At 47.3% G+C, this 22,709-nt stretch overlaps 1 protein-coding gene across 1 annotated transcript in view; it reads right to left on the bottom strand.

Moving 5' to 3' along the window:
• Positions 1 to 7,477: 7,477 nt before the first annotated feature.
• The window catches only part of LOC139762777 (kin of IRRE-like protein 1), a 200,065-nt gene continuing 184,833 nt past the window's right edge, over positions 7,478 to 22,709 (bottom strand). Inside the window, exons 6-9 of the mRNA XM_071687919.1 lie at positions 17,583 to 17,755; positions 15,474 to 15,603; positions 12,593 to 12,757; positions 7,478 to 8,720 (exon numbers count right to left, since the gene is read on the bottom strand). Coding sequence (XP_071544020.1) covers positions 12,612 to 12,757; positions 15,474 to 15,603; positions 17,583 to 17,755 — 449 coding nt within the window. The 3' untranslated portion in view covers positions 7,478 to 8,720; positions 12,593 to 12,611. The remainder of the gene's footprint in view (positions 8,721 to 12,592; positions 12,758 to 15,473; positions 15,604 to 17,582; positions 17,756 to 22,709) is intronic.

Here is a 22,709-nt window from a genome sequence, read left to right as displayed (position 1 = left end):
CCAAGTGCACTTTCGTGTCATAATCACATCATCCTAGCTTCGTCTCTTCGATGTATATCAACTGACTGTTATATTCCTCTCTTGTGTCTCCCCTGATGATGTGATTATTACACGAAAGTGCACTTGGGAACTTATCGTGTTTCATTTTCCCCGTGGACTCATAGGAATATATATATATATATATATATATATATATATATATATATATATATATATATATATATATATATAGAAAATTTGGCGAATTTGGCGATACCTTTTTTATTAGATTAAATATTCGATAACGTAAATGGCGGTAAAATTGATGATAACCCAGCGGCCGCTTCCCAGTGTAATAATACAAGATTTATTTCGCGTGAATAAATAATGTCCTCGATTTATTCTCGAGACGTGGTGACGTCAGCATACCCGTGACGTATGGCGATGCAACGTGGGCTGTGATTGGTCGAAAGCGGAGCTTTCGACCAATGAGGAGCCTCGTTTACCGTGGCCTGGTCGTGGACCAGGGCATATGTAAACAATCAAGATGGCGGAGTTTGCCCAAGGTAGGATCTCTCCATGTCTACGCTTCTACGTCTGTTTTACCCTCAATGGAGGAGCCCCCGACGGTGAATCTTGTCTACAACTACGACAGTGAGTATCCTTGTGAGTTATAGATCATAACATAACGGCTACAACACTCAGTGTAAGGTAAATATGGACGGCAATGTTGGGGGGGTTTTAATCATTAACTTTCAACAGATATTCCCCATTTGAGCATGGCCGGGTCTGGTGTCTCGTGTGTGTACACTGTACTTTGTGTACAATACAGAAGGTACATGTATTCCAAGCTCAGAATACAGTGTGGATACAGAAGATGAAGTGTAGGCCACGCTCAGAGTACAGTGTGAATTATTCGTACGTTGGTCAATGTACATTACCATCCTGTGTGAAGTACATTGTTCACTGTACACTACCATCCTGTATGTACTCGTACGTTGGTCACTGTACACTGCCATCCTGTATGTACAGTACCTTGGTTACTGTACACTACCATCCTGTATGTACAGTACATTGTTCGCTGTACACTACCATCCTGTATGTACAGTACCTTGGTTACTGTACACTACCATCCTGTATGTACAGTACATTGTTCACTGTACACTACCATCCTGTATGTACTCGTACAATGTTCACTGTACACTACCATCCTGTATGTACAGTACATTGGTTACTGTACACTACCATCCTGTATGTACAGTACCTTGTTCACTGTACACTACCATCCAGTATGTACAGTACATTGTTCACTGTACACTACCATCCTGTATGTACAGTACATTGTTCACTGTACACTACCATCCAGCATGTACAGTACATTGTTCACTGTACACTACCATCCAGCATGTACAGTACATTGTTCACTGTACACTACCATCCAGTATGTACAGTATATTGTTCACTGTACACTACCATCCAGTATGTACAGTGTTAGTGTACATCACGGACTAATATGGAAAGTGCACTTAGTGTTCATCTTGCCTTTGTGTACATTGCAAACAAGTTATGTACTTTACAAATTGTGTACTTTACGATGGTTAAAGCTGTAACAGGTTGTCACATATAAAATAAATAATCATAAACCATTTAAATCTCATTCCAAATTTAGTCAGATGATAATGCAATTGTAAATCAGTTATGTAATGACGTCCATTAATTTGTTTACGAACAAATATGTGGAATTATACTGAGTTTAATTATTTGTTTTAGTATAATTATGTATTGAACTTACCATGTCCTAAGTACTGAGTTTACTTATGTATTAAGTAGCTTACTTATGTATCAAGTAGTATAATTAGATATTGAACTTACCTTTCTAAGTGAATTTGAAGTTCCCTGAATATATATAATGGCTAATGTAGTATTTTTAAAAGGATTGAATGAAGAACACATCTGATCGTATGAGTAAAAGTTTTATTTTTAGAAATATAAGAAAATATCTTTACAGGCTGCCTGACGTACGATGATCGTCCATGAGGGAGGGAGGGGGGGGGGGGGGGATGATGGAGAGAGAACACCCCCCCCACACACACAAGGCCGAGAGACGACCCCCCCCCAACAACAACCCCCCCCTCCCTCCTTCTCCTCCCTCCCCTCCTCCTCTTCCTCCTCCTCCTCTTCCTCCCCCTCCTCCTCTTCCTCCTCCTCCTCTTCCTCCCCCTCCTCCTCCTCCTCCTCCTCCTCCTCCTCCTCCTCCTCTCCTGGCCATACACCTCCTCCCTCCTCCTCCTCCTCCCCCCCCACTCTGGCCACTGAGGGGGGGGGGGTCGTATTATTGACTCGCATGACGTCACATCCTTACGCAAGGTAAGTGACCAACCCACACCGCCTTTTTTTTTTTTTTTACTTTCGTAGTTTCTTTTTTTTTAACAAACAAGGAATGATTAATTAACCTATGCATGCTGTTGTGTGACATGGTCTGGTGTGGGTGGAGGAGAAATTAAGAAAAAAAATGGAGTTATTTTACGATTAAAATAGCGATGTTTCATGGCCATTTTTTCGCCCACGGTCAATTTTTTATTTTTAATTTTTTTCTTTTTTTTTTGGCTATTGTTACAATTTTGATCACTTCCGTCGAACGTGTTGATAAAGACAGGATTTGGAGAGTAATTATAAGAACTTTGGGGTTTGTGGACTGACGCCTCCGTGGACGCCAGTAAGTAAACATGTTTGTAAACAAGACAGAGGAATCCAATGTTTGTAAACAAGACAGAGGAATCCAATGTTTGTAAACAAGACAGAGGAATCCAATGTTTGTAAACAAGACAGAGGAATCCAATGTTTGTAAACAATTGCGTCTTTCAAGGTCTGGGTTTGTAAAAGACGTAACTGATAACAGATTGTAAATGTCTCCTTCATTTATCTCGTGTCTCTTTAAGAATCTACTGTATGATTAATGGGTAGGGAGATGTAGTGAGAAGTGATTAAAGTCAAATTTGTGATTAAAGTCAAATCAAACTTGTGATTAAAGTCAATCCAAACATTGTATTTAAAGTCAAACCAAACTTGTGATTAAAGTCAATTCAAACTTTGTGATTAAAGTCAATCCAAACTTTGTGATTAAAGTCAATCCAAACTTGTGATTAAATCAAACCAAACTTGTGATTAAAGTCAAACCAAACTTTGTGATTTGAAAGATTCGAGACAAGGGCATTTTTCGAAGTGGTTCTGCGTCTATTTGTATTCGAAAATTATATAAATTTGGATTCCATAACTGGAAATTTGGGTCAAATGATTACTAAAATATAAAAAAAAATATATATAATGTTGAAAGGTTTTGTGTCAAATATGATCAGAGTCTAACACTTCAATCAGCTGTATCGCAATTTACATAATAAGATGAAATGATGTGTATTGCCACTTTGGAATATATTAAAAAAAGAACTTTGAATTAAAAAAAACTTTGTGGTGCTAGAATACTCAATTGAAATATCATCAAAATTATTTTTAAAAATCCTATTTTTTTTTTTAAACTATACTTTAGTCTTTTAAGAAAAATCTATTATACGATTTAATACGATTAAATGTCATATATTCACATGTGTTTTTTCCTCCACTCATCACACCATTACCATGAAGATAAACACTTGATACTAACCATTATCATGTGACCTTTGACATGTCATGCAGATATCATGTGACCTTTGACATGTCTTGAGGATATCATGTGACCTTTGACATGTCATGTGATGTGACCTTTGACATGTCATGCAGATATCATGTGACCTTTGACATGTCATGAAGATATCATGTGACCTTTGACATGTCATGAAGATATCATGTGACCTTTGACGTCATGTGATGTGACCTTTGACATGTCATGCAGATATCATGTGACCTTTGACATGTCATGAAGATATCATGTGACCTTTGACATGTCATGGAGATATCATATGACCTTTGACATGTCATGAAGATATCATGTGACCTTTGGCATGTCATGCGATATCATGTGACCCTTGACATGTCATGCGATATCATGTGACCTTTGACATGTCATGCAGATATCATGTGACCTTTGACATGTCATGGGGATATCATGTGACCTTTGACATGTCATGGGGATATCATGTGACCTTTGACATGTCATGCAGATATCATGTGACCTTTGACATGTCATGGGGATATCATGTGACCTTTGACATGTCATGCAGATATCATGTGACCTTTGACATGTCATGAAGATATCATGTGACCTTTGACCATCTCTCTCGAAGTGTCATCAAAGTGTGACCATCTGTGTCGTAATAACCTCCCCCGTTGGAAGGGGATGTGTAAACAAGAGAGACCTTAATGAGAGGCGCAAGGCCATAGTTAATTAACCATGGTGTTAATGACCTTCATTCTTAAATATGATTGGTCGTTTCACGTCATCCCACGGGGGGGGGGGGGGGGCGCGGGGGGGAAGAAGAAGAAGGGGGGGGGGAGGAGGGGGGGTTAGGTTAGTGCCACATCAACACAACGTTGCCACATCAACGTTGTGTTGATGTGGCAACTGCCAGTGGCACCGGTGTCACGTGACGCTGGTTAAGGGTCGAATTGCCAATATGGCGGAGGGTCAAAGGGAAGTCTGTTCCCAGCAAACATCGTTCATATATTACATCTGGATTTTGAAGGATGTAAACTATGTTTATGAATTTATATATATATATATATATATATATATATATAAATTTATATATATATATATATATTATATATATATATATATATATATATATATATATAAATTTATATATATTTAATGTTGGTATTTATATAATATTTACAATCTGGTCAGCACAATCAGTCGAAAATTTTAGAAAACATTTCTGAAACAGGCCGTACGTATCCCGAAGAATTTATATATATACATTTTATATATATATATATATATATATATATATATATATATATATATATATATATATATATATATTGAAAAAAGAACTAATTCACCACAGAGGCACAGAAATCGTATAAACATATATATATTATTTTTAAAGAAAAAAATTTAGAAGTGTGATTTTATTTGTTTATATTTATTCTCTGTAGTTACCCACTAAGTCTTGTTTATTTTATTTATATTTTCTTTTTTTTTTGGAATATTGTTTTCAAAAATGTTTTCTTGACAAAAAATATATATACATATGTATAGAAGTATTTTGATGGGTTTCTCTCGCCCCCCCCTTCCCCACCCCACAACCCCACCCCCCCTGATTCTGATAGACAGGAGGTGTGGGGTTGTGGGGGTCGTGGGGGTTGTGGGGGTGTGGGGGGTTGTGGGGGTTGTGGAGGGGGTCGTGGGGTTGTGGGGGTCGTGGAGGTTGTGGGGGTCGTGGAGGTTGTGGGGGTCGTGGAGGTTGTGGGGGTCGTGGAGGTTGTGGGGGTCGTGGAGGGTGTGGGGTTGTGGGGGTCGTGGAGGTTGTGGGGGTCGTGGAGGTCGTGGGGTTGTGGGGGTTGTTGTGGGGGTCGTGGAGGCTGTGGGGGTCGTGGGGGGTTGTGGGGGTCGTGGGGGTTGTGGGGGTTGTGTGGGGTCGTGGGGGTTGTGGGGTTGTGGGGGTCGTTGTGGGGGTCGTGGGGGTTGTGGAGGTCGTGGGGGTTGTGGGGGTCGTGGAGGTTGTGTGGGGTTGTGGGGGGTCGTGGGGGTTGTTGTGGGGGGGTTGTGGGGGGGGAGAGCTACCTTAACATAGAACACGTCTTGTTTTTTTTATCTTTATTTTTTTATATATAAAAAAAAGAGAAGAAGAAGAAGGTGGTTGGTTGTTTGGTCTTGTTCGTCTGGCCCCAATTAGAGGTGACCTAACTATGGGGTGACCTAATTATGTGGGGGGGGTTTAAAAGACCCCATCTCAGTCGACACCCCCACACATCCTTCCCCCCACACACCCCTCCTTCCCCCCCCCCCTGACACAGGAGGCCAGTGTCTCCCCCCCTCCATCACCCCCTGTGACATTTGTTGACACAAGTGAAGGATCTGTTGAATGAGAAGGATTTCTATATTTTGGGGGGGCGAGGGAGGGGGGAGGGCGCTCCTCCACGGTGTAAGGGGATAGAGACAAGCCTTGCCCTTGCCACGCCCCCGTACAGCACCTGGGGGCGTAGGAGCAGGGTCCAGGCCTCGTGTGCCTGGTCATGCCCGCCAGCGTAGGATCTCACCAGTGTAGGATCTCGCCAGCGTAGGATCTCGCCAGCGTAGGATCTCGCCAGCGTAGGATCTCGCCAGTGTAGGATCTCACCAGCGTAGGATCTCGCCAGCGTAGGATCTCACCAGCGTAGGATCTCGCCAGCGTAGGATCTCGCCAGCGTAGGATCTCACCAGTGTAGGATCTCACCAGCGTAGGATCTCGCCATCGTAGGATCTCACCAGCGTAGGATCTCGCCAGCGTAGGATCTCACCAGTGTAGGATCCCACCAGCGTAGGATCTCGCCATCGTAGGATCTCACCAGCGTAGGATCTCGCCAGCGTAGGATCTCACCAGCGTAGGATCTCGCCATCGTAGGATCTCACCAGCGTAGGATCTCGCTAGCGTAGGATCTCACCAGCGTAGGATCTCACCAGCGTAGGATCTCACCAGCGTAGGATCTCGCCAGCGTAGGATCTCACCATCGTAGGATCTCGCCAGCGTAGGATCTCACCAGCGTAGGATCTCGCCAGCGTAGGATCTCACCAGCGTAGGATCTCGCCATCGTAGGATCTCACCAGCGTAGGATCTCGCCATCGTAGGATCTCACCAGCGTAGGATCTCACCAGTGTAGGATCTCACCAGCGTAGGATCTCGCCAGCGTAGGATCTCGCCAGCGTAGAATCTCACCAGCGTAGGATCTCACCAGCGTAGGATCTCACCAGCGTAGGATCTCACCAGCGTAGGATCTCACCAGCGTAGGATCTCACCAGTGTAGGATCTCGCCAGCGTAGGATCTCACCAGCGTAGGATCTCGCCAGCGTAGAATCTCACCAGCGTAGGATCTCACCATCGTAGGATCTCGCCAGCGTAGGATCTAACCAGCGTAGGATCTCACCAGCGTAGGATCTCGCCAGCGTAGGATCTCACCAGCGTAGGATCTCGCCATCGTAGGATCTCGCCAGCGTAGGATCTCGCCAGCGTAGGATCTCGCCAGCGTAGGATCTCGCCATCGTAGGATCTCACCATCGTAGGATCTCGCCATCGTAGTATCTCGCCATCGTAGGATCTCGCCAGCGTAGGATCTCGCCAGCGTAGGATCTCGCCAGCGTAGGATCCCACCATCGTAGGATCTCACCAGCGTAAGATCTCGCCAGCGTAGGATCTCGCCAGCGTAGGATCTCACCAGCGAAGGATCTCGCCAGCGTAGGATCTCGCCAGCGTAGGATCTCGCCAGCGTAGGATTTCGCCAGCGTAGGATCTCGCCAGCGTAGGATCTCGCCAGCGTAGGATCTCACCAGCGTAGGATCTCGCCAGCGTAGGATTTCGCCATCGTAGGATCTCACCAGCGTAGGATCCCACCATCGTAGGATCTCGCCAGCGTAGGATCTCGCCAGCGTAGGATTTCGCCAGCGTAGGACCTTACCATCGTAGGACCTGACCACCACACAGGATCTGGTAGTCACCTGGCAAATCTAAGATGTCAAAGTTTTTTTTGGACGATCCCCGAAGGACGTCTGGGTACAAATTCTCCTTTGAGTCCTGCAGGGAGGGGGGGGGGTCATCCAGACACACCCCCCCCCCTATCAGGATCCTATTAAACAACGGAATGACTTAGGATTCAGTCGTCTGTGGACAACGGGGCTCCAGAACTTCAAAATGGTTCTGTTGTCTGGGGGATGACCTGGTTTTCCAGGACCTGTTATGGGGGATGACCTGGTTTTCCAGGACCTGTTATGGGGGATGACCTGGTTTTCCAGGACCTGTTATGGGGGATGACCTGGTTTTCCAGGACCTGTTATGGGGATGACCTGGTTTTCCAGGACCTGTTATGGGGGATGACCTGGTTTTCCAGACCTGTGGGTGAGTAGGCTTCAGGGGATGACCTGGTTTTCCAGGACCTGTGGGTGAGTAGGCTTCAGGACCTGCGTGGTTTGATCTACCTCGACCAGACCTTCGAAGTCATGGGGTCGATCGACCGACCTGGCTCTGGACCTACCAGGTCGACAGGACCTGTCAGACGACCAGACGTCTTTGGTCGTAGGGGCAGCGCACAGTGGGCTGGCCCTGGCCAGGTCTCGTAGGACCTGCTGGCTCGACCTGGCTTCATGACCTGTAAGTCGACCTTCTTGGCTGGCTCGACTTGGCTTTATGAGCTGTAGGTCGACCTTCTTGGCTGGCTCGACTTGGCTTTATGAGCTGTAGGTCGACCTGGTTGGCTGGATCGACCTGGCTTCATGACCTGTAGGTCGACCTGGCTTCATGACCTGTAGGTCGACCTTCTTGGCTGGATCGACCTGGCTTCATAACCTGTAGGTCGACCTGGCTGGCTGGCTCGACCTGGCTTTATGACCTGTAGGTAGACCTGGCTTCATGACCTGTAGGTAGACCTGGCTTGCTGGCTCGACGTAGCTTCATGACCTGTAGTTCGACCTTCTTGGCTGGCTTGACGTAGCTCTATGACCTGGCTGGATCGACCTGGCTGGGGCTGGATCGACCTGGTTGGCTGGCCCCCCCCTGTGTGTGGGGGTGTGGGTGCTGTGGGCTTTGCTTGTGACAATGTCGACCCACGCTCAGCTGGTGGAGATATAAAGTGGGACAGAATTTAAAATGAGAGAGGAAGAAAGACACACACACACACACACACACACACACACACACACACACATACATATATACACTACGTCATCATGTGTACTTCAAGGGTTAAGTTCCCCCACACATGGTAACACATGACTGACTTAAGTCGAGGGTAAGGGGACGACATGGTGGTATGTGTGTTGTGTTTAGAAAAACACAAACCAACCACATCTCTATTTATATATATACATCTAAACCACATCTCTATATATATATATATATATATATATATATATATATATATATATATATATATATATATATATATATATATATTCATATAAACCACATCTCTATTTATATATATAAACCACATCTCTATCTGTATATATATAAACCACATCTCTATTTATATATATACATATAAACCCAGCGTATTGCTAAATCCAGACCTGTGTTCTTTGTATGCGTTTATGTTTGTTGTTTTTTGTTTACCCCTCTCTGGCATCTCTTTGTTTACCCCCTCTCTGGCATCTCTTTGTTTACCCCCTCTTTGGCATCTTTTTGTTTACCCCCCCCTCTGGCGTCTCCTTGTTTACCCCCCTCTCTGGCATCTCTTTGTTTACCCCCCCTCTGGCATCTCTTTGTTTACCCCCTCTCTGGCATCTCTTTGTTTACCCCCCCTCCCTCTCTGGCATCTCTTCATTGTTTATTTTGGTGGATTATACAGAGAGAGGATTAAGGACGCCTGGTGGTTGGCCAAAGGTTTAACGATCATCCTGGTAAACACACATTGAAACAAGCAGTTCAGTCGTTGATAAACCCCGACCCTCCACCTGGCCCAAATGCGTATCATCCCTGCGTAAATCCGCGCGTAGTTCATACGCGTTGGACCAGGTGTACGCCATTGTCCTACATCCCCGTGACCCATCTATCTACACCCAGTACACAACCTCCCAGGGCCACACGGGTGTACACACTTACAGGCTGGGTTATATATATATATATATATATATATATATATATATATATATATATATATATATATATATATATATATATATATATATATATTTTTTTTTTTTTTTTTTTTTTTTTTTTACCTCGTCGCTGTCTCCCGCGTTTGCGAGGTAGCGCAAGGAAACAGACGAAAGAAATGGCCCAACCCCCCCCATACACATGTACATACATACGTCCACACACGCAAATATACATACCTACACAGCTTTCCATGGTTTACCCCAGACGCTTCACATGCCTTGATTCAATCCACTGACAGCACGTCAACCCCTGTATACCACATCGCTCCAATTCACTCTATTCCTTGCCCTCCTTTCACCCTCCTGCATGTTCAGGCCCCGATCACACAAAATCCTTTTCACTCCATCTTTCCACCTCCAATTTGGTCTCCCTCTTCTCCTCGTTCCCTCCACCTCCGACACATATATCCTCTTGGTCAATCTTTCCTCACTCATTCTCTCCATGTGCCCAAACCATTTCAAAACACCCTCTTCTGCTCTCTCAACCACGCTCTTTTTATTTCCACACATCTCTCTTACCCTTACGTTACTTACTCGATCAAACCACCTCACACCACACATTGTCCTCAAACATCTCATTTCCAGCACATCCATCCTCCTGCGCACAACTCTATCCATAGCCCACGCCTCGCAACCATACAACATTGTTGGAACCACTATTCCTTCAAACATACCCATTTTTGCTTTCCGAGATAATGTTCTCGACTTCCACACATTTTTCAAGGCTCCCAAAATTTTTGCCCCCTCCCCCACCCTATGATCCACTTCCGCTTCCATGGTTCCATCCGCTGACAGATCCACTCCCAGATATCTAAAACACTTCATACTTCCCTCCATACTTGTACCTTCGAACCTAAATTTTTGAATAAGATTATCTAAATTTCTATCCTCTAGTTTCAGCATTTCTATCCTCTAGTTTCAGCATTTCTATCCTCTAGTTTCAGCATTTCTATCCTCTAGTTTCAGCATTTCTATCCTCTAGTTTCAGCTTTTCTATCCTTTAGTTTCAGCATTTCTCTCCTCCAGTTTCAGCATTTCTATCCTCTAGTTTCAGCATTTATATCCCGTAGTTTCAGCATTTCTATCCTCTAGTTTTAGCATTTCTATCCTCTAGTTTCAGCATTTCTGTCCTCTAGTTTCAGCATTTCTATCCTCTAGTTTCAGCATTCATTCGACTCTCGTGTTTCAGCCGAGTCTGCTGAAACAGTCCCGTTTCGTTACGTGTGTGTGTGTGTGTGTTTGTGTTTCCCACTGAAAGACGCGCGACTTATAATAAAGTCCTGAATAAAATCTCTTTTAAATCCAGGGAAACTGTAATCTATCAGAATTAAAGTTTCTCTTTCCTTTTCAAAAAGCTTTTAATCTAAAGTGTTTCATTATGGCGCTACCTTGGTTCTTTCATATCTCTCTACGTTTCTTGAAACCACTTAACTATCACTACATCTTGCCTCGAATCTCCAGTCTTAATCTCTCGTTTTCCATTCGAACCCAACCACCACTCCACCCCCAGAGATCCCACCACCACCCACCCCACCCCTAGAGATCCCACCACCACCCACCCCACCCCCAGAGATCCCACCACCACCCACCCCACCCCAGAGATCCCATCACCACCCACCCCACCCCCAGAGATCCCACCACCACCCACCCCACCCACAGAGATCCCACCACCACCCACCCCACCCCCAGAGATCCCACCACCACCCACCCCACCCCCAGAGATCCCACCACCACCCACCCCACCCCCAGAGATCCCACCACCACCCACCCCACCCCCAGAGATCCCACCACCACCCACCCCACCCCCAGAGATCCCACCACCACCCACCTCACCCCCAGAGATCCCACCACCACCCACCCCACCCCCAGAGATCCCACCACCACCCACCCCACCCCCAGAGATCCCACCACCACCCACCCCACCCCCAGAGATCCCACCACTACCCACCCCACCCCCAGAGATCCCACCACCACCCACACCACCCCCAGAGATCCCACCACCACCCACCCCACCCCCAGAGATCCCACCACCACCCACCCCACCCCCAGAGATCCCACCACCACCCACCCCACCCCCAGAGATCCCACCACTACCCACCCCACCCCCAGAGATCCCATCACCACCCACCCCACCCCCAGAGATCCCACCACTACCCACTCCACCCCCAGAGATCCCACCACTACCCACCCCACCCCCAGAGATCCCACCACCACCCACCCCACCCCCAGAGACGACTCCCAAGGCCTTGCATCTCAGGGGTATGGCTCGTGTTTCCAGTGGCCTTTGCAGGATGCCTTGGACGAGTAAATGGGGGGGTGCAAGCCCCCCCCAGAGAAAGACGGGGTGTGCGAGCCCCCCCAGAGACAGACGGGGTGTGCGAGCCCCCAGAGAAAGACGGTGTGAGCCCCCCAGAGAAAGGTGGGGTGTGCGAGCCCCCAGAGACAGACGGGGTGTGAACCCCCCCAGAGAAAGACGGGGTGTGAGCCCCCAGAGAAGGACGGGGTGCGAGCCCCCCCAGAGAAAGACGGGGTGTGAGCCGTCGTGCTCAAGGGTCGTACCTTCGTGCTCAAGGGTCGTACCGTCGTGCTCAAGGGTCGTACCGTCGTGCTCAAGGGTCGTACCGTCGTGCTCAAGGGTCGTACCGTCGTGCTCAGGGGTCGTACCGTCGTGCTCAGGGGTCGTACTCAAGGGGGTTACTGCCAAACTCTCTCTCTCTCTCTCTCTCTCTCTCTCTCTCTCTCTCTCTCTCTCTCTCTCTCTCTCTCTCTCTCTCTCTCTCTTTCTCTCATCTATCTATCTATCTATCTATCTATCTATCTATCGCTCACCTGGTTCTCAGCCTAGCCGCTAGGAGAGGAGGGCCACGACCCGCGCCCCGTACAGGCCCACGATCGCCGCCGCCACGGGCGGGAGGGCGGCGCCGCCCACGCCCACCTGCCTGTGGGCGGCCAGGCTTATGCCACCCTGGTGGACAGCCGCCCGCAGCTCGTCTGCTGTTGAGATGTGAAGTGACACAAGACGCCATATTAGTCAGGGAGAAGCGCTACCTCGCAAACGCGGGAGACAGCGACAAAGCAAAATAATATATATATATATATATATATATATATATATATATATATATATATATATATATATATATATATATATATATATGTGTGTGTGTGTGTGTGTGTGTGTGTGTGTGGGGTGAGAGTACTGTATATAGACATATGTATAAGGGAAATATACCATATATAGACATATGTATAAGGGAAATATACCATGTATAGACATATGTATAAGGGAGATATACCATATATAGACATATGTATAAGGGAGATATACCATATATAGACATGTATAATGGAGATATACCATATATAGATATATGTATAAGGGAGATGTACCATATATAGACATATGTATAATGGAGATATACCATATATAGATATATGTGTAAGGGAGATATACCATATATAGACATATGTATAATGGAGATATACCATATATAGATATATGTATAAGGGAGATATACCATATATAGATATATGTATAAGGGAGATATATTGTATATTATAAGGTCTAACTCGATCAGAACATAGCATGAAAAACACCACCTGGTATAGGATGTAAATGTTGTATATTAACAACAAGGCAGTGGTTGTAAATGTATAGGATAATGGCCATTAATATAGTCACAGTTAACATCATGCAGTGATGAAAGAGAATATGTAGCAGTGACGTACACTGCGTACGGGACACTTATATGTGTCTTTAGGACACGTATGTTGTATGATGGTGGCTGTAATCACTGTTGTATGATGGTGGCTGTATCACTGTTGTATGATGGTGGCTGTAATCACTGTTGTATGATGGTGGCTGTAATCACTGTTGTATGATGGTGGCTGTAATCACTGTTGTATGATGGTGGCTGTATCACTGTTGTATGATGGTGGCTGTAATCACTGTTGTATGATGGTGGCTGTATCACTGTTGTATGATGGTGGCTGTAATCACTGTTGTATGATGGTGGCTGTAATCACTGTTGTATGATGGTGGCTGTAATCACTGTTGTATGATGGTGGCTGTATCACTGTTGTATGATGGTGGCTGTAATCACTGTTGTATGATGGTGGCTGTATCACTGTTGTATGATGGTGGCTGTAATCACTGTTGTATGATGGTGGCTGTATCACTGTTGTATGATGGTGGCTGTATCACTGTTGTATGATGGTGGCTGTATCACTGTTGTATGAGTCTGGCTGTATCACTGTTGTATGATGGTGGCTGTATCACTGTTGTATGATGGTGGCTGTAATCACTGATGTATGATGGTGGCTGTAATCACTGTTGTATGATGGTGGCTGTATCACTGTTGTATGATGGTGGCTGTAATCACTGTTGTATGATGGTGGCTGTAATCACTGTTGTATGATGGTGGCTGTAATCACTGTTGTATGATGGTGGCTGTATCACTGTTGTATGATGGTGGCTGTAATCACTGTTGTATGATGGTGGCTGTATCACTGTTGTATGATGGTGGCTGTAATCACTGTTGTATGATGGTGGCTGTAATCACTGTTGTATGATGGTGGCTGTATCACTGTTGTATGATGGTGGCTGTAATCACTGTTGTATGATGGTGGCTGTAATCACTGTTGTATGATGGTGGCTGTATCACTGTTGTATGATTCTAGCTGTAATCACTGTTGTATGATGGTGGCTGTATCACTGTTGTATGATGGTGGCTGTAATCACTGTTGTATGATGGTGGCTGTATCACTGTTGTATGATGGTGGCTGTATCACTGTTGTATGATGGTGGCTGTATCACTGTTGTATGAGTCTGGCTGTATCACTGTTGTGTGATGGTGGCTGTATCACTGTTGTATGATGGTGGCTGTATCACTATTGTATGATGGTGGCTGTATAACTGTTGTATGATGGTGGCTGTATCACTGTTGTATGATGGTGGCTGTATCACTGTTGTATGATGGTGGCTGTATCACTGTTGTATGATGGTGGCTGTATCACTGTTGTATGATGGTGGCTGTATCACTGTTGTATGAGTCTGGCTGTATCACTGTTGTATGATGGTTGCTGTATCCCTGTTGTATGATGGTGGCTGTATCACTGTTGTATGATGGTGGCTGTATCACTGTTGTATGAGTCTGGATGTATCACTGTTGTATGATGAAGGCTGTATCACTGTTGTATAATTCGAAACACTAGTATTTCGAAGTGGATTTAAAGAAAAAAAAAAGGCCTTTAAGGTTCTCAGTCGTTTATTTAAAGACGTCCAAAATGTCCCCAAAGTGTCCCTTAAAAGGCCTTCCATCTAAAGCGTCTCCCTTAAAAAGGCGTCCGTCTAAAATGCCCCCTTAAAAGGCGTCCGTCTAAAGCGTCCCCATTAAAAGGCGTCCGTCTAAAGCGCCTCCCTTAAAAAGGCGTTCCGTCTAAAATGCCCCCTTAAAAGGCGTCCGTCTAAAATGCCCCCTTAAAAGGCGTCCGTCTAAAGCGCCTCCCTTAAAAAGGCGTCCGTCTAAAATGCCCCCTTAAAAGGCGTCCGTCTAAAGCGCCTCCCTTAAAAAGGCGTCCGTCTAAAATGCCCCCTTAAAAAGGCGCTCCGTCTAAAATGTCCCCTTAAAAGGACTTCCATCTAAAGCGTCCCCATTAAAAGGCGTGCGTCTAAAGCGTCCCCTTTTAAAAGGGCGTGCGTCCAACTTACCGCTGTTGACGTGGACGGAGACGGACGCCGTCGGAGCGTTGACGGGGAGGCAGGTGTAGTTGCCAGAGTCAGACTCCCTCACAGACGAGAGAAGAAGGCGTGAGGTTGTCTGCTCACCACTCTTCTCCACCTGTATTATAACACCAGCCAGGCCACACATCAACCTCACACATATACATACATATAGCAAGTCTTCCTATATAAGAATATATATATATATATATATATATATATATATATATATATATATATATATATATATATATATATATATATGTATATATATATGATGAACATATAGCAAGTCTTCATATATGACAATATATATATATATGATGAACATATAGCAAGTCTTCATGTATAAGAATAGTGGCCTATATGTATGATGAACATATAGCAGATCTTGATATATGAGAATAGTGGCCTATATATACGATGAACATATAGCAAGTCTTCCTATATAAGAATATATATATATATGATGAACATATAGCAAGTCTTCATATATGACAATATATATATATGATGAACATATAGCAAGTCTTCATATATAAGAATAGTGGCCTATATGTATGATGAACATATAGCAGATCTTGATATATGAGAATAGTGGCCTATATATACGATGAACATATAGCAAGTCTTCATATATGAGAATAGTGGCCAGTATGTATAATGAACATATAGCAAGTCTTCCTATATAAGAATATATATATATATGATGAACATATAACAAGTCTTCATATATGAGAATAGTGGGCTATATTTATAATGAACATATAGCAAGTCTTCCTATATAAGAATAGTGGCCTATATGTATGATGAACATATAGCAAGTCTTCATATATGAGAATAGTGGCCTATATATATATGATGAACATATAGCAAGTCTTCCTATATGAGAATAGTGGCCTATATATATATATATATATATATATATATATATATATATATATATATATATATATATATATATATATATATATATGTGTGTGTGTGTGTGTATATATAATGAAGATATAGAAAGTCTTCATATAATAAGTAGCTCATGAGGGATGAATAAGTGACTGGTGCAGATATATGTGTGGATATAAGTAGGGTCACGTCTTTATAAGTGTTGATAAGTAACTTACAGGTCTTGGGATGGGGGTAGGTCAAGCGTCTTTATAAGTGTTGATAAGTAACTTAAAGCTTTTGGGAATGAGAGTTAAGTATATGAACATTTCAAAGGATCGACTTCAATTACGCCTTAAGAATTCCAATGACTGGTCCTATGCTCAAATGATGTCTTCAAGTGCAGGGCATCGTATTATTATTGATCTTACATGTCCTATCTTACAAGATAATGCCCTTCGTGACCGTGTAGGACGAAAGATAAGATAAGATAAGGAAGGATTAAGGTTGAGGTGGGGTGTGGGGTGTGTGTGTGGGGGGGAACCGAACCAGGGATCTTTGAAAACCAAAAGTGTTTGAAGGTGAAGAAGAGAAAAAAAAGGTTTTTCTTTCTGAACTTTATTTTGCAATCTTCCTTCGGGGTCCACCGGTATCCAAAGGGTCATTTCGCACCCTCGTTCAGGTCACCTGCGAACTTGTTCAGTACCTGAATGATAAAACGTAGAGGAATAAATGGGTCTTCCATCCCCTTTCCTTGTGTCCTCATGGAGTTCGAACTGGTGATCTGGTATCCAGGAGTCGAGGTGAGTTCCAGGTCGTCTCTTGTACCCACGAACGAGGTGGTGGTTAGGGTGGTAGTTACCACTGGCTCATGGGGAATTGGGTGTAGGGTTTTGGATAACTGGTGGTTTACGTAGGAGGAAGAAAAAGAAAGGGGGGAAATAGGAGGAGAAACAGACATTTGAATCTCTGTCATGTTGAAGTCAGAAATGGATGGCCAGAATGCGTCAAACTTTGGGGTGTGTGTTTCTAAGTGGATTTTCTTTGGGGGGAAGGGGGTATGGTTGTGTATAATGGGTAGTTAACATGTTATTAAGGTCTGTAACAAGTCCTCATGGCTGCTTGGCCCTATTCCCCACGCTAACCGAATGGAGTTATCGCCCTACTTGGATTGGGTCGAGGGCAGAGAAGGCGAGAGGCAACGAGTACACATACCTGGAGGGAAATACCTCCCCTGGGAGAGTCGTAGTCCAGCACACTGTGGTCGTGGTACCAGAGAACAGCTGTGGGCGGCGCGCGGGTGTGGGTGACCACGCACTCCAGCGAGAGCGAAGACCCAGCCTGCAGGAAACGCGCCTCCCCGCCCACAATGTGGGTGCCATATTCTCCTGCAGGGATACGTAAACACGAGGGGTGTGGGTGTGGGGGCGTGGGCGTGGGTTGCGGTAGGGGTGTGGGTGGGGGTGTGGGTTGGGGTGGGGGTGTGGGTTGCGGTTGGGGTGTGGGTGTGTGGGTGTGGGTGTGGGTGGGTGTGTGGGGATGTGGGTGTGTGGGTGTGTGGGGATGTTGGTGTGTGGGGATGTTGGTGTAGGTTGGGGTGGGGGTGTGGGTGTGTGGGGATGTTGGTGTGTGGGGATGTTGGTGTGTGGCTGTGGGGGTGTGGGTGGGTGTGGGTGTGTGGGTGTAGGTTGGGGTGGGGGTGTGGGGATGTGGGTGTGTGGGGGTGTGGGTGTGTGGGGATGTGGGTGTGGGTGTGGGGGTTTGGGTGGGTGTGGGTGTGGGGGTGTGGGTGTAGGTGTGGGTGTGTGGGGATGGGGGTGTGGGTGGGTGTGGGTGTGGGTTAACACGGTGGTGAACTTACCTATCGTACATCCAGCCCTTATGGAAGAGCGGGGGGGGTGCTCAAGGGAGGGGAGGGAGGTAGGCTAGCGCGTAGCGCTCACCGCAGGGGTACCCTGGAGTTAAGAGCAGTGGTGGTGTGAGAGATGTGTGTGTGTGTGTGTGTGTGTGTGTGTGTGTGTTATGTTCATGGGCCAGAGAGGGGACCTGGATAGCCACTGTAGTGCTGGGCCACTGTCATGCACACGAGCATGGCCATTTTTTTTTTCTTTAGCTTCGCTCCTTCCATCTGCATACCTGACCAGCCAGTCACATGTACCGCCTCTCTGTTACGTATAGTGTCAGCCTGGGTCCTGGAAGAGTCCTTTTCCAGCATCAGCCTGGGGCCTGGAAGAGCCTCTTTTCCAGCGTCAGCCTGGGGCCTGGAAGAACCCCTTTTCCAGCGTCAGCCTAGGGCCTGGAAGAGCCTCTTTTCCAGCGTCAGCCTGGGGCCTGGAAGAGCCTCTTTTCCAGCGTCAGCCTGGGGCCTGGAAGAACCCCTTTTCCAGCGTCAGCCTGGGGCCTGGAAGAGCCCCTGTTCCAGTGTCGTCCTGGGTCCTGGAAGAACCCCTTTTCCAGCGTCAGCCTAGGGCCTGGAAGAGCCTCTTTTCCAGCGTCAGCCTGGGGCCTGGAAGAGCTCCTGTTCCAGTGTCAGCCTAGGGCCTGGAAGAGCCTCTTTTCCAGCGTCAGCCTGGGGCCTGGAAGAGCCTCTTTTCCAGCGTCAGCCTGGGGCCTGGAAGAGCTCCTGTTCCAGTGTCAGCCTAGGGCCTGGAAGAGCTCCTGTTCCAGCGTCAGCCTAGGGCCTGGAAGAGCTCCTTTTCCAGCGTCAGCCTGGGGCCTGGAAGAGCCTCTTTTCCAGCGTCAGCCTGGGGCCTGGAAGAGCCTCTTTTCCAGCGTCAGCCTGGGGCCTGGAAGAGCCCCTGTTCCAGTGTCAGCTTGGGGCCTGGAAGAGCCCCTTTTTCCAGCGTCAGCCTGGGTCCTGGAAGAGCCCCTGTTCCAGTGTCGTCCTGGGTCGTGGAAGAACCCCTTTTCCATTGTTAGCCTGGGGCCTGGAAGAGCCCCTTTTCCAGCGTCAGCCTGAGGCCTGGAAGAGCTCCTGTTCCAGCATTAGCCTGGGGCCTGGAAGAGCCACTGTCCCAGTGTCGTCCTGGGTCCTGGAAGAACCCCTGTTCCAGCGCCAGCCTGGGTCCTGGAAGAGCCCCTGTTCCAGCATTAGCCTGGGGCCTGGAAGAGCCCCTTTTCCAGTGTTAGCTTGGGGCCTGGAAGAACTCCTGTTCCAGCGTCAGCCTGGGTCCTGGAAGAGCCCCTTTTCCAGCGTCAGCCTGGGGCCTGGAAGAGCTCCTGTTCCAGCATTAGCCTGGGGCCTGGAAGAGCTCCTGTTCCAGCGTCAACCTGGGTCCTGGAAGAGCCCCTTTTCCAGCGTCAGCCTGGGGCCTGGAAGAGCTCCTGTTCCATTGTTAGCTTGGGGCCTGGAAGAGCCCCTGTTCCAGCGCCAGCCTGGGGCCTGGAAGAGCCCCTGTTCCAGTGTTAGCCTGGGGCCTGGAAGAGCCCCTGTTCCAGCGTCAGCCTGGGGCCTGGAAGAGCCCCTGTTCCAGTGTCAGCCTGGGGCCTGGAAGAGCCCCTGTTCCAGTGTTAGCCTGGGTCCTGGAAGAGCCCCTTTTCCAGCGTCAGCCTGGGGCCTGGAAGAGCTCCTGTTCCAGTGTTAGCTTGGGGCCTGGAAGAGCCCCTGTTCCAGCGCCAGCCTGGGTCCTGGAAGAGCCCCTGTCCCAGTGTCGTCCTGGGTCCTGGAAGACCCCCTGTTCCAGCGCCAGCCTGGGGCCTGGAAGAGCCGCTGTTCCAGTGTTAGCTTAGGGCCTGGAAGAGCCCCTGTTCCAGCATTAGCCTGGGGCCTGGAAGAGCCCCTGTTCCAATGTTAGCTTGAAGCCTGGAAGAGCCCCTTTTCCTGGAAGAGCCCCTGTTCCAGTGTCGTCCTGGGTCCTGGAAGAGCCCCTTTCCAGCATTAGCCTGGGGCCTGGAAGAGCCCTCCCTTAAAGCCCTTGTTGCCGCTGTTGTACTGTCCTTTTTATTTCCAGTCTTTTCCATGGCTGTGGAGTTTTCCAGCAGCCATGGCAGACGCAAAGGGGAAGAAAGATGTTTATATGTGATGGTCACTGTATGGTGGCTCAGCAAGCTGGAGTCTTGACTGTTTTGGTCTATCTGTGTCTCTCTCTCTCCTCCTGCTGGGGCTCAGCAGAAAACCTGCTTCCAGCACAGCGCCAGCAGGAGTGGACGAAAACACCTTGACGTGTGGGAGGACGAACGCCCCTCCCTGTATACAGGAAGGGGCCAGTGTGTTTACAAGATCATAACCTCCCCCCCAGAAAGGGCCACCACTTGTTTAAGGCACCACAGCAAGGCTACAGAAAGGCTATCCCCCAGAAAAGGCCGCCATTTCTTTATGGCACCACAGCAAGGCTACAGAAAGTCTGTACCTCCCCCCAGAAAGGGTCACCACTTCTCTAAGGCACCACAGCAAGGCTACAGAAAGGCTATCCCCCCAGAAAAGGCCGCCATTTCTTTATGGCACCACAGCAAGGCTACAGAAAGGCCGTACCTCCCCCCCAGAAAGGGTCACCACTTCTTTAAGGCACCACAGCAAGGCTACAGAAAGGCTATCCCCCCAGAAAAGGCCGCCATTTCTTTATGGCACCACAGCAAGGCTACAGAAAGGCTGTACCTCCCCCCAGAAAGGGTCACCACTTCTCTAAGGCACCACAGCAAGGCTATAGAAAGGCCATACTTCCCCCCCAGAAAGGGTCACCACTTCTCTAAGGCACCACAGCAAGGCTACAGAAAGGCTGTACCTCCCCCCCAGAAAGGGTCACCACTTCTTTAAGGCACCACAGCAAGGCTACAGAGAGGCCATACCTCCCCCTCCCCCAGAAAAGGCCACCATTTCTTTAAGGCACCACAGCAAGGCTACAGAGAGGCCATACCTCCCCCTCCCCCAGAAAAGGCCACCATTTCTTTATGGCACCACAGCAAGGCTACAGAAAGGCCATACCCCCAGAAAAGGTCACCACTTCTTTGAGGCACCACAGCAAGGCTACAGAAAGGCCATACCTCCCCCCAGAAAGGGCCACCACTTCTCTAAGGCACCACAGCAAGGCTACAGAAAGGTCATACCTCCCCCCCAGAAAGGGCCACCACTTCTCTAAGGCACCACAGCAAGGCTACAGAAAGGCCATACCCCCCCCCAGAAAGGGTCACCACTTCTGTAAGGCACCACAGCAAGGCTACAGAGAGGCCATACCTCCCCCCCAGAAAAGGCCACCACTTCTATAAGGCACCACAGCAAGGCTACAGAAAGGCTATAATCCCCAGAAAGGGTCATCACTTCTTTAAGGCACCACAGCAAGGCTACAGAAAGGCTATCCCCCCAGAAAGGGTCATCACTTCTTTAAGGCACCACAGCAAGGCTACAGAAAGGCCATACCTCCCCCCCAGAAAGGGTCACCACTTCTCTAAGGCACAACAGCAAGGCCAGGGGAAGAGAGAGCCAGGCACACACACACACACACACACACACACACACACACACACACACACCCATCCCATCAAAATGGGGATTTCCAACTGTAGTTTTATTGTATTTGAAAACAGTTGTAATATACCAAGGGGCAAATCCGAGGAGGGAGTATATATCAGCCACGAGGCTGGCGAGTATATCCCCCAGGCAATATGCTGTACCTTACCTTCATGGCTGGGGTATAACCACAAGAAAAGAGTCAACGAGATAGCATATACAGTATACTTTTTGTGTGTGTGTTGTGTGTGTGTGTGTTGTGTGTGTGTGTGTGTGTGTGTGTGTGTGTGTGTGTGTGTGTGTGTGATGTATGCTCATGGTATCATTTTGTTATATAACTATTAGTCTATGTCTGTGGATTATACTACAGGAGGTATACTTGCCAGAGCATATTGCGTTAGATCACCAGAAGAGTTTTAAGACTTGATTAAGTAATTCTAAGAATACCTGGAAGAAATGTCCTTTTTCTTTTTTTCTTAACCCAAACTTAAGTGATTAAAACATATGATTAAAACAACTGGCATACAAGTTAATTATAATTGCTCTGTCCAGACGATGAAAAGGAAAGAGGCGAGGTAGAGGGGATTAAGTCGTATGGAACTTGGTGGGTCGTTCACCCTATGGTAGGTAGGATGGGTCGTTCACCCTATGGTAGGATGGGTCGTTCACCCTATGGTAGGTAGGGTGGGTCGTCCACCCTCTGGTAGGTAGGGTGGGTCGTCCACCCTATGGTAGGTAGGATGGGTCGTCCACCCTATGGTAGGTAGGATGGGTCGTCCACCCTATGGTAGGTAGGGTGGGTCGTTCACCCTATGGTAGGTAGGGTGGGTCGTCCACCCTATGGTAGGTAGGATGGGTCGTCCACCCTATGGTAGGTAGGGTGGGTCGTTCACCCTATG

The sequence above is a fragment of the Panulirus ornatus genome, chromosome 44 (genome assembly GCF_036320965.1).
Source record: "Panulirus ornatus isolate Po-2019 chromosome 44, ASM3632096v1, whole genome shotgun sequence".
Taxonomy (NCBI): Eukaryota; Metazoa; Arthropoda; class Malacostraca; order Decapoda; family Palinuridae; genus Panulirus; species Panulirus ornatus.
This window is presented reverse-complemented; position numbering and strand designations above follow the sequence as displayed.